General features: G+C 38.4%; 1 protein-coding gene across 5 annotated transcripts in view; it reads right to left on the bottom strand.

Annotated features, from left to right (window-relative positions):
- The window catches only part of UBR3 (ubiquitin protein ligase E3 component n-recognin 3), a 240156-nt gene that overhangs the window by 164117 nt on the left and 62457 nt on the right, over positions 1–13582 (bottom strand). For all 5 annotated transcript variants that reach the window (XM_030327918.1, XM_030327919.1, XM_030327920.1 and 2 more), the window contains exon 6: positions 3964–4030. In XM_030327918.1, the coding sequence (XP_030183778.1) occupies positions 3964–4030 (67 nt within the window). The remainder of the gene's footprint in view (positions 1–3963; positions 4031–13582) is intronic.

Below are 13582 nucleotides of genomic sequence, written 5' to 3'. Positions count from 1 at the left end.
AAATAGATGATGTCAGTTTCTCCCAGATATTTAAAACACGTGTGGGGTGCCTGGATGGCTCAGTCAGTTGAGTGTCAGACTTCAGCTCAGGTCATGATCTTGAGGTTCACGGGTTTGAGCCCCACACTGGGCTCTGTGCTGACAGCTTAGAGCCTGGAGCTTGCTTAGGATTCTGTGTCTCCCTCTCTCTCTCCCTCCTCCCTCCCCCTCTTTCAAAAATAAACATTAAAAAAAATGTAAAAAATTTTAACAAAAAAATAAAACATGTGTGATGGGCTTTGTGTGCTGTTATGGAAATGTGGTTAGAAATGCTTCCAGTAGTTATGTAGGACTACATATTTACGTTAAAATCTGGATTAAATTGTCATGACTTTTACAATGCCAAAACTACCTTAAGCCAAACAAACAAACAAAAAAATTGAACAATCAGGTATGTGGTGGAAAATCTGTGGGTAAGGTAAAGGTTTTAATTAAACAGTAGAGTCCAGGCTCTATAACTCAGGAACTCAATAATCTTGGCCAATAAACTTGGCCTTCTAGGCCTCCGTTTTCTCATCCTTAAAATTTAGGTTTTGAGAATACACAGTGAGTTTGTGTAGCACAGAGCTTCAACCTCTTGCCTATCATTACATGTTTTCTTTTCAGCTCCCTTTCTAACCACTGAACCAAATTCTTACAAAAACTACACCACTCCCTGGACTACCAATATCTTCAAAAGCAACAATCATTTTTTGAAAACAGGGGTTCTACTAATTCAAATGGCTATTTCTTCCATGCACATAATTAGGGCAAAAATGATAACTGATCAAGTCTTAAATCTCTGTACTACTCCTCACCAGTGGAAGAAGGAAGAGAAGATAATCAATCCAATCTCAAATATGAAAAAAATCAGGTATAAAATAAGCTCCAACTTTAAGTCTCCAAAAAAAGTATCTTCAGCCAAAGTCTGACCAAAGGAAAACAATGTTACACCATAACAGGTATTTTTTTCTGGGCATCCCTAAAGCTTAAACTCAAGTATGTGCCTAACAGTCTGCTTCAATTCAGATGTTACCTCAAGAACTCAGGTAAACACAAAGACAACTCTGGCAAGTCAAAGGGCCAGGCAGCCATATGAGTTTCTAATTTCCTTCAGACATTAAAAAGATATATGCACCCCTATGTTTACTGCAGTATTATTGACAATAGCCAAGATATGGAAGCAACCTAAGTGTCCATCAATAGATGAATGGATAAGGAAAATATGATATATACACACAATAGAATATTAGGCAGCCATAAAAAATGATGAAATTATGCCATTTGAGACAAGAGGATGGACCTACAGGGTATAATGTTAATTGAAATAAGCCAGACTGAGAAAGACAAATACCATATGATTCCACTCATAAGTGAAATCTAAAAAGAAGAAGAAGAAGAAGAAGAAGAAGAAGAAGAAGAAGAAGAAGAAGAAGAAAGCAGAATCAGACCTACAAATATACAGAACAAATTGATAGCTGCCAGAACAGGTGCTGGGGGTGGGGGGGTGGGAACCAAATGGGTGAAGGAGAGAGGATGGATGTATAGATATGGGCTTCCAGTTAAGAAATGAGTAAGTCACAGGAATAAAAAGCAGACCATACAGAATACAGTCAATGATATTGTAATAGTGAAGTAACCAGACAGATGGCAGCCACACTTGTGGTGAACAGAGCATAATGTACAAACTTGACAAATCACTAAGTTGTACACCTGAAACTAACATATACTGTGTCTTAACTATACTCAAACAAACAAACAAAAAGCAATCAAAACCCAGCAGATTCAGGAAAACCTACCCCTGCAACTACCTAGAAAGAATTTAGATAGGGGACGCCTGGGTGGCTCAGTCGGTTAAGAAGCTGACTTCAGCTCAGGTCCGATCTCACGATCCATGAGTTCAAGCCCCGTGTCGGGCCCTGTGCTGACAGCTCTGGAGCCTGTTTCAGATTCTGTGTGTCCCTCTCTCTCTGCCTCTCCCCCATTCATGCTCTGTCTCTGTCTCAAAAATAAATAAACGTTAAAAAAAAAAATTAAAAGAAAGAATTTAGATAGAAGATCTGCTCCAGGAAGAGAGCTATCACCAAAGATAATTACATTATGGTATAAACTAAGTATAGTAGACAAGGAGGAACCTAGCAAGACTTGTTTGATCAAAGTCTTCTATGTCCCATTGTTTCTGAGTAGCTCGGAAAACATGCATTTATCAAGTACTTACTCTTTTTCCCTTCCTGTGAATTGCAAGTCTTCTCTTTGAAGTCCCAGACACCTACTCGCTTCTCCTTAGTTCAGAATGACCTAGATGCTGTATTTCGCCTGTCTCTGGAATTTCCATGTTGGTGTGGATTCCCCATATATAAGCAATTAAATCTGATTGTCTCCTATCAATCTGTCTCATGTCATCTTAGTCTGGCTAGAAGGACCTTGAAGGGTCCCCACCACTAGAAATTAAATGCAGCAGCGTAAGTACCTCAGAAGAGACTTACAAAATGAGCCTCAACTGAAAGTGCCTGCAGTTCTAAATATTCCTTCCCAAGCAGTTCTAAATATTCTACAAGATACATCAAAATAGTAATTTAACAAATTCTTTTCATCAAAATAGTAATATAACCTCTGGAAACTCTCTAACAGTGCACACAAACCCAGCATATAGACCACGTTGGTATTTGGAAATCCATGGCAAAAATTCACAGCACAGGCCATCAACTTATAACAAGTACTCTAGAAAAGCTTTTAGTGAGGGTCTAGAAAACATAGTGATTATGAGGTTAAGCTCTGGGACTTGAATTAAGGAACTACTTCTCATTAGCTATGATCTCTAACATGCCTTCATTTCCTCATTCATAAAATAGTCATAACAATAATAACAATAATAATAAAAACTGCTTCATATGGTGATTTTAAGAATTAAATGAAACGTGAGGTGCTTAGCACTACATCTAGCATATGCAAAAAAGTTTTAAAAATATTATTATTATTAATCTATTTCCTCACTACAGACATATCTACTTCCTCCTTTGAGCAAACACATACTGAACCTTTACTGAACCCTTTTTTTTTAATGTTACTTATTTATTTTGAGAAAGAGAGACAGCATGCGTGATCAGGGGAGGGGCAGAGAGAGAGAGGGAGAGAGAATTCCAAGCAGGTTCCATGCTGCCAGCACAGAACCCGATGCGGGGCTCAAACTCATGAACCCTGAGATCATAACCTGAGCAGAAATCAAGAGTCAGCAGTTTAACCAACTGAGACACCCAGGCACCCCTTTAAACAACCCTTAATAAGTGCCATTCATTTTAAATCTCTCCCTCCCCCCACCTCTCTCTCTCATCATCTCTTCTGTGTTTATCCTTTTTCACTCTAGAAATTGCATACTCCAGATTATAACAAGATGTAAATCAAACTAAAACTTTACACCAAAAACACTGGATCCAAATCAAAGAATCAATGAAAAGATTTGTTTTTATGGTTCAAATATAATAATGCATATCTTATGAAAAAAACAAGAAACAAAATTCCAATAGTAAGGGTTTCATTTGCTTTTGAGGTCCCCCACAATCACTCCCTAACAACACTTTCTCCATCATTAGACAAATCTAAAAAAATAACTCTCTTCAAAATGGCTAGCCAATAAGTGTTCTTAATGATTAAACATTTTTAAATTAATGTTTAGATTAAACATTTAAATAAAATTTTTATTTAAATTCCAGTTAGTTAACACAGTGCAGTATTAGTTTCAGGTGTACAATACAGTTATTCAACACTTCCATATAATACGCAGTGTTCATCACAACAAGTGTACTCCTTAATCCCCATCACCAATTTAATCCATCCCCACACCCACCTCCCCTCTGTCAATCACCAGTTTGTTCTCTATAGTTAAGAGTCTGTTTCTTGGTTTATATTTTTAGCTTCTTATACAAGGAAAAAAACGAATATAAATACCTTTGGTGCTACTGCTTAGTTTGACCCTCTTTCTCTTGCCCAGACCTTGACTCCCATCTTGATCCTCCTGGAGAAAAACAAAATTAGCATCATGTACAGTCCTATTCATGAATGTACACATTTTACACAAATATAAATATGCTTATAAATTATGTTAAATATATAACACAGGCATGCTTCCATAATATTAACACATTTTACTTTCATGTATTTAATGTAATAAAATATATTTTACTTTAAAATTAGCATTATAATTAAAATATATAATGAAAATCCTTAGTATTAAAATACAAGAGCTCTTAAATTTAATCTGTGCTTTAAAAATTTTTTTTAATTTTTTTTTATTTTTTTTTTCAACGTTTATTTATTTTTGGGACAGAGAGAGACAGAGCATGAACGGGGGAGGGGCAGAGAGAGAGGGAGACACAGAATCAGAAACAGGCTCCAGGCTCTGAGCCATCAGCCCAGAGCCCGACGCGGGGCTCGAACTCACGGACCGCGAGATCGTGACCTGGCTGAAGTCGGACGCTTAACCGACTGCGCCACTCAGGCGCCCCTAAAAAAATTTTTTTTAATGTTTATTTTTGAGAGAGACAGAGTGCGAGTGGGTTAGAGGTAGAGAGAGAGGGAGACACAGAATCTGAAGCAGGCTCCAGGCTCTGAGCTGTCAGCACAGAGCCCAACGCAGGGCTTGAACTCACAAACTGAGAAATCATGACCTGAGCCAAAGTCAGACGCTTAACCGACTGAGCCACCCAGGCACCCCTTAATCTGTGTTTTAATGGCAGACTTGCAAAACCCAAAAATTCCAAAACAAAAATTTCCAAAACACAAAAAAATTACTAACCTTTTAAACATAACATCAAATGCACAAAAAAGATAAAGGGGAGAAGGGAAGCAGATTAATACAGGAAGAAAGGAGAAAAGGGGAAGAGAGCTAAAACAATGAACAGAGAAAAGGCTTTGAAGGATCTAAGAGAAAAGATGAGTTTAAGAAAGCAAATTCTAAAAAAAAAAAAAAAAAAAAAAAAAAAAAAAAATCTGAAAAATAAACACAGTGCATTCAAAGCTACAGTTGATAGTTTAAAAAGTAATAATAACAAGTTTTAAATACTTAAGAAAAAATCCAAAAAGGAAATACAGGCATTTCTGCTTATATGTGATATATTCATTCCTGAAAAACCCTCCCATTAAAAATAACAAAGCTAAAGGGGGGTAGGGGGAGATGAGGGGCAGACAACTTACAACCTATTCAGTTTTATAACCAGAGAAGTAACAAAAGCAATAATAGGTACCTGGAGATATTATTTGGATGCCCAGACAAATATCTTGGAGTGGTGTTAGGCTGCCTCAGGGGATATTACCACTGCATCATAGCAGAATGGGAAGCTAGCCAGCTAAGACAACACAGAGGTAAGAGGAGCAGAGGAAGCTGCAATCTACCCCTAGTGCAACCAATGTGAAACTAGAGGTATGCCTCTTGCAGAGGGAGCCCTGGATGCAAGTGCACATTTCTAATTTTCTTTAAATGTTGCTGAAAAAGTCCCTGCTGCCTTCACAGTACAGTTCAGGTTTATTCCCATGCAGGTAAAGGATGATTCTACCCCATTATCCCAGCTCTCTTGAACTAGGAAAGACCACACAGGGATCCAAAACCTCTATGTTATACTAATGTCTTTCTCCTATGTCTCTCTATACTAATGTCTCTCTCATATAGGAGCCAACTGGTATTCTAAAGACATGTGTGGTAGTATTCTCTATACAGTCTGTTGTACTAACAATGGTGTTGTGTTGGTGGCAGGTTAAACTGTGGTACAAATTCCCAGATACTTTCTCAATTATGAAATCTCCAAAGCAGAAAAGTAACCTTAGCTTCATGCTACTGTTTTATCTACTGGCTTCCTTGTCGGCCAAGATATAGCTTACTTGGCCTACATACCATACCTTAACTTCAGATATCTGGCAAATCTAGCATCCATCCTCAGAGCTGGGGTCTTCCAAAGTTACCACGTAGCTCAGTCAGCATTTACTGACCACTTCAGTATGCCCTCCCTGTAGATCCCTACTTTTGCCAGTCCTCTCTGACCATCTACCTGGCAGCAGTACTGAAAGTCAAACTACAGTCTCCTCCTTCTCTTCTACCAGCCTCATTTGCCCTTGGAGTAACTCGGCCAGAATGAAACTGCAAGCATTAAAAGGCGGAAAGAAGACACAAGAATATAAAATCATGACAGAGGGCCCAGAGGGTTCTAAAGTGTGATATTTAGCTAACAGCCACTTATAAAACTGTTCTCCCAATCTTGAGAGAAAAGACAAATCTGGAAAAACATATTTTATAACCCAGGCTAGAATTGCTTCATAATTTCAAATATAAACTTCCTATAAGAAGAGTATCCTCAATCAAACAATGGTCATGGCATAACAAAGTTGTATAAATTTCCCAACCTTATAGTCTAAAAAACAAGTAAAATTAACCAAGCAAAGGAGAGGAAAGCCATTCCAAGAAAAGACAGCATGAACAAAAACACAACAACAAACTATGGAAACAGTGAGCAGTGAGTTGGGATTCACATCATGGTAGATAGATAGCAAATACATCCAGGAAGGGAGATTATACGAAGAGTACCAGAAAATGCAAATTCCTGTACATTACTGCTAAAAGTATACAGTAGTATAATTTTTCTGAATGGCAATTTGCCAATAGACATCAAAAGCCTTTATTTATTATTGTAACAGAAGTTTTAGTTATAGGAATTTATCCTAAAGAAATAGACAAGTGAATAAGGACTATATGCATAACTATTTATCACAGTGTTATTTATAAAAGCAAAATGAAAGAATCTTTGACTTCCAATGGCAGGGGATTAGATAAATTATACTACACCTGTACTCTATGAAGAACAACAATGCTAGAGCTCTAAATTCATTTTGGCCAGATATGTCTTCATAAACCATTATTAAAAATGAGAAAAGCATGATATGTAGAATAGCATATAGAGTATGAAACCATTTAAGTACTAATAAAATACATATAAAACTGTTAAAATATACTCATTCTTATAATGTTCAAAACTGTCATTAGTGACAAAAGTAGATTATAGAATCTATAAAAGTATTTATAGATTATAAAAGTAGAGTAGATTCATATACAGCATGAAACCATTAAACTATACTACATATAAAATGTAGAATATGGAAGTTTACAATAAGTCACCTCTAAGTGATAGACTAATACATTATTTTTTATATTTTTGTTAATACTTTCTATTTATTCAACAATGACTATGGATTATAACTTAAAGATAAATATGTTTTAAATACTACTTCTGATTTCAAATCCAAAATGTGACAACCTGCTCAAGATAATGGATTATTGTGTTATCTATTACAAGTCCCACATTTTTGGGGGAATGCAAACTGGTGCAGCCACTCTGGAAAACAGTATGGAGGTTCCTCAAAAAATTAAAAATACAACTACCCTATGACCCAGCAACTGCACTACTAGGTATTTATCCAAGGGATACACGTATGCTGTTTTGAAGGGGCACATGCACCCCAACAATAGCCAAAGTATGGAAAGAGCCCAAATGTCCATCGATGGATGAATGGATAAAGAAGATGTGGTACACATATACAATGGAGTATTACTCAGCAATCAAAAAGAACGAAACCTTGCCATTTGCAACTACATGGATGGAACTACATGGATAGGGTATTATGCTAAGTGAAATTAGTCAGTCACAGAAAGACAACAATCGTATGACTTCACTCATATGAAGACTTTAAGAGACAAAACAGATAACATAAGGGAAGGGAAACAAAAATAATATAAAAACAGGGAGGGGGACAAAACAGAAGAGACTCATAAATATGGAGAACTGAGGGTTATGGGAGGGGTTGTGGGAGGAGGGATGGGCTAAATGGGTAAGGGGCACTAAGGAATCTACTCCTGAAATCATTGTTGCACTATATGCTAACTTGGAGGTAAATTTTAAAAAATAAATAACTGGGCGCCTGGGTGGCGCAGTCGGTTAAGCGTCCGACTTCAGCCAGGTCACGATCTCGCGGTCCGTGAGTTCGAGCCCCGCGTCAGGCTCTGGGCTGATGGCTCAGAGCCTGGAGCCTGTTTCTGATTCTGTATCTCCCTCTCTCTCTCTGCCCCTCCCCCGTTCATGTTCTGTCTCTCTCTGTCCCAAAAATAAATGAACGTTGAAAAAAAAATTTTTTTTAAATAAATAACAAATAAACAAATAAAAATTAAAAAATAAAAAAAATCCCACATTTTTATTTTGAGAAAAAAACAATACTTTTAACAACAGGAAGAACTCCCAGTAGTGAGAATTTCAGGATTAAGGAAGATGAGAATACGGTTACCATGACTACAATACCACAACACACCCCAAATTCATGATGGTAAATTGTAGTTCTTCCCTATTTATCCATGAGGAAGCAATATAAAACCCTGGGAGAAAATCATGGTCTAATGGACAAGGAAGGAAATAAATCAAGTACAACCTCAATCCAAACAGCATTTGGGCAACCCTCAGAAACACTTTCCAAATCTTTTTTTTTTTTTTTTTTTTTCAACGTTTATTTATTTTTGGGACAGAGAGAGACAGAGCATGAACGGGGGAGGCGCAGAGAGAGAGGGAGACACAGAATCGGAAACAGGCTCCAGGCTCTGAGCCGTCAGCCCAGAGCCCGACGCGGGGCTCGAACTCACGGACCGCGAGATCGTGACCTGGCTGAAGTCGGACGCTTAACCGACTGCGCCACCCAGGCGCCCCAACACTTTCCAAATCTTAACTAATCCCTGGGCAGAGAAGTAGACAACACTGCTACATGTGTTTCAGACACAAAATATGTATATGTCCAAAATGAGATAATAAGATCCATAAAAACCCAGATTCAAACTCCCAGTCTGAAAAATTTACAGATGGTTTCTCAATCCAAATTAACCTCTATTCCTTTCTCTCTTAGATTTAGTAGACAGATGAAAAACATGTGAGCTCCATAAAAAGAAGTCAGGTAAATTAACAACCACTTAAAACAATACCCAAAGATTGTTATTGGGCTACCAAAAGACTTCATCAAAAAATTGTCTGAACTAATACATGAATTCATCAAAGTCACAGAATATAAAATCAATGTACAGAAATCTGCTGCATTTCTATACACCAATAACAAAGCAACAGAAAAAGAAATCAAGGAATTAATCCCATTTGCAATGGCACTAAAACCAATAAGATACCCAGGAATAAACCTAACTAATGAAGTACAAAATCTGGAGGCCATGAGAAGGTGGCAGAGCAGCACAAAGACCCTCAGCTTGCCTCATTCCTAAAATGCAGCTAGATCAGCACCAAACCATTTGCACCCTAGGAAATTAATTTGAGGATGAACACAACTATCTGCATGACTTGCGCCACAGAACTCGGCAGGGACACAGTGCAGAGAGGTGAACTGGGAGAGAGAAAAGCTGAGAAGGATAGAGAGCTGGGTTTTTTTGGAAAGAAGACAGACAAAGGTGGAGAATGAAGCACATCAGGAGAGTGCAGGAAAAAACACTTCCCAAAAGTAGCGGGAGTGAGAGAGAAAGAAGTGAAAACACTCACAGGGGACTGAACAAGCAACCTGTTCCCCAAAACCACTGATGGGAAGAAAGGAGAGGGTTTCAATACCACCAGGATCCTATAAAACACTGGAGAGCAGAGTCTGACGGTTTGGAGCTCAGCGCTTGGTGGTGTTCTCGTGAGGAAGTAGGGCAAATCCCCAGGAGCAGGCAGCAAGGTCTGAGGGGTCAGTGTGCCACATGGGGAGAAGCAGTTCCCCCCTTGGAGGGCATCTGATAGAGGTCATATGGCTTCACCAAAGGCAAAGATCCCAGAAGACCCCAGAGAGCAGCCATGTTTGCTACTATTGAGACAAAGACACCAGAGTGCTGAGAAACCTGGCTCCGGCTGTGTTGTGATTTGCCATAATCTCTGAAACTCTGTCACTGCGCAATCACATTTTCTGGAGCAAGCACCCAGCCATTGCTCAGCGAGATCTTGCACCAGAAATTTGGCACAAGTCCAAGCAGCAAGGGCCTCTGGAGTGTGGGGTTTTGAAACGCAACCCCACCTAAGATAAAACTCTGGAGGGAGGTACTGCCTGGCAGGCAGATGGATTGGATATGGACAGGGTAGGGGCGGGGAGTGGAGGGAGGCCTGAGACAATGGAGGAGGGGTGCTTGATCATGGGTCAGTGAGAATGGGAAGTTCCTATGCCAGAGACAAGGGAGCTGGGTGAAGCCATTTCCACCTCTCTAGCACAAGCCACACTAATCATCCCAGCAAGCTAAGCAGTGCCACCTAGTGAAGAACGGAGTCATTACACCAAGCCCCACCCAACTGCACCCTCCAAGCACATCCCCTAGAAGACCACACAAGTCCCTCCCCCTGCTTACTATGGACTATAGATTACTACATAGTTTGAAATCCAGGGTAACCTGGGTGTAACTTCCTTCGGGTTTCATTGTGTTTGCTTGTTCATTTATTTAGTTTGTTGTGGTTTTGTTTTTGGGTTTTTGTTGCTTCTGATTTTGTTTAAATTGTTTTTCTTGGTTTTTTTTTCCCCCCATTCTTTTCTTAGTCTTGGATAAGGAAATAAAGAATTTTATTTTTATTTTCTTTTTTTTAATTTTTTTATTTTTTTCATTATTTTTTGAAATTTTTACTATTTCCCTTAGTTCATTTTATTCTATTTTATTATATACAATTTTTTAATGTTTATTTATTTTTGAGGGAGAAAGAGAGAGCACGTGTTTGAGTGGGGGAGGGGCAAGGAAAGAGAGGGACACAGAATCTGAAAAAGGCTCAAGGCTGCAAGCTGACAGCAGAGAGCCTGACACGGGGCTCAAACCCATGAACCGTGAGGGCATGACCTGAGCCACCCAGTCGGACACTTAACCAACTGAGCCACCCAGGCACCCCATAAAATTTTTTTTAATTTTTAAATATTTTCTTACCTGTTTTTTCTTTTCTCTGTCTTTTTTCTCTATTCTATCAAGCTTCTTTCAACTTCTTGACCAAAACACACCTAGGATCTAGCTTCCCTTGTTTGATTTTTTGTTTTGCTTTTAATTTTTTTTATTTTATTAATTTTTTTCTTCCTCCAAAATGAAAAAATGAAGGAATTCACCCATTTACCCCAAAATAAAGAACAAGAAGAAATGACAGCCAGGGGCTTAATCAACACAGATATAAGCAAGATGTCTGAACTAGAATTTAGAACCATGATAAGATTAATACTAGCTAGGGTGGAAAAAAACCATAGAATCCCTTTCTGCAGAGACAAAACAAGCAAAATCTAGTCAAGACAAAATTAAAAATGCTATAACTGAGATGCAAGCAAGAATGGATGCCACGAAGGCAAGGATGGACGAAGCAGAGCAGTGAATTAGCAATACAGAAAACAGTATTATGGAGCAGGAAAAAAAAAGAGGGGAAAAAAGGCAAAAGAGCACAATACAACTCTGTGACTTATTAGAAAGGAATAACATCCAAATCATAGGAATCTCAGAAAATGAAGAGAGAGAAAAAGGAACAGAAGGTTTAATGTGAGCAAATTATAGCAGAAAACTTTCCTAATCTGGGGAATGACTAAGACATCAAATCAAAGAAGCACATAGAATGCCATTAGATTTAATAAAAACCAACCATCATCAGGTTGTATCATAGTCAAATTCATAAAATACACAGACAAGAAAAGAATTATGAAAGCAAAAAGGGAACAAAAGTCCTTAACCTAGAAGAGAAGACAGATCAGGTTAGCAGCAGACCTATCCACAGAAACTTGGCAGGCAAGAAAGGAGTGGGAGATATATTCAATGTGGTGAATCAGAAAAATATGCAGCCAAGAATTCTTTATCCAGCAGGCTATCATTCAAAATAGAAGGAGAAATAAAGAGTTTCCCAGTCAAAAAAACTAAGAGAATTTATAACCACTAAACAGCCTGCAAGACATTTTAAGTGGAGAAAAAAAGAAATAAAACAAAGAAGACCAAAAGCAACAAAGACCAGAAAGGACCAGAGAACATCACCAGAAACACTAACTCTACAGGCAACAGGATGGCACTATATTTGTATCTTTCAGTACTCACTCTAAATGTCAATGGACTAAACACTCCAATCAAAAGACATAGGGTTGGGAATGCAAGCTGGTGCAGCCACTCTGGAAAACAGTATGGAGGTTCCTCAAAAAGCTAAAAATAGAACTACACTATGACCCAGCAATTGCACTACTAGGTATTTATCCAAGGGATACAGGTATGCTCTTTCAAAGGGACACATGCACCCCATGTTTATAGCAAGAATGGAGGCCACGACAACAAGGATGGATAAAGCAGAGCAAGCGAATCAGCAATACGGAAAACAGCACTATCAACAATAGTCAAAGTATGGAAAGAGCCCAAATATCCATCGATGGATGAATGGATAAAGAAGATGTGGTATACACACACACACACACACACACACACACACACACAATGGAGTATTACTCGGCAATCAAAAAGAATGAAATCTTGCCATTTGTAACTACGTGGATGGAACTGGAGGGTATTATGCTAAGTGAAATTAGTCAGAGAAAGACAAAAATCATAGGACTTCACTCATATGAGGACTTTAAGAGACAAAACAGATGAACATAAGGGAAGGGAAACAAAAATAATATAAAAACAGGGAGGGGGACAAAACAGAAGAGACTCATAAATATGGAGAACAAACTGAGGGTTACGGGAGGGATTGTGGGAGGCGGAATGGGCTAAATAGGTAAAGGGCACTAAGGAATCTACTCCTGAAATCATTGTTGCACTATATGTTGACTAATATGGATGTAAATTTTAAAAAAATAAAAAATAAAACAAGTTAAAAAAATTTTTAAAAAAAAAGACATAAAGTATCAGAATGGATAAGAAAACAAGACCCATCTATATGGTGCTTACAAGAAACACATTTCAGACCTAAAGACACCTGCAGATTGAAAGTAAGGGGATGGAGAACCATCTATCATGCAAATGGTCGTCAAAAGGAAGCTGGAGTAGCCAAACTTCTGTTAGACAAACTAGATTTAAAAAAAAATTTTTTTTTAACATTTACTTATTTTTGAGACAGAGAGAGAGAGAGAGAGAGAGCATGAACAGGGGAGGGTCAGAGGAAGAGGGAGACATAGAATCTGAAACAGGCTCCAGGCTCTGGGCTGTCAGCACAGAGCCCGACGCGGGGCTTGAACCCACAGACCGCGAGATCATGACCTGAACCGAAGTCAGATGCTTAACCGACTGAGCCACCCAGGCGCCCCGAGAAAAACTAGATTTTAAAATAAAGACTGTAACAAGAGGTGAAGAAGAGCATCATAGCATAATTAAGGGGCCTATCCACCAAGAAGATCTAAGACTTGAAAATATTTATGCCTGCAACGTGAAAGCACCCAAATACATAAATCAATTAATCACAAACATAAATAAACTCACTGATAATAATAACATAATAATAGGGGAGTTCAACACCTCCACATACAGCAATGGACAGGTCACCTAAGCAGAAAGTCAACAAGGAAAGAATGACCTTGAATGACA

This window comes from Lynx canadensis, chromosome C1 (genome assembly GCF_007474595.2).
Source record: "Lynx canadensis isolate LIC74 chromosome C1, mLynCan4.pri.v2, whole genome shotgun sequence".
Lineage (NCBI taxonomy): Eukaryota > Metazoa > Chordata > Mammalia > Carnivora > Felidae > Lynx > Lynx canadensis.
Note: the sequence above shows the minus strand (reverse complement) of the source record. Positions and strands in the feature narration are given on the sequence as shown.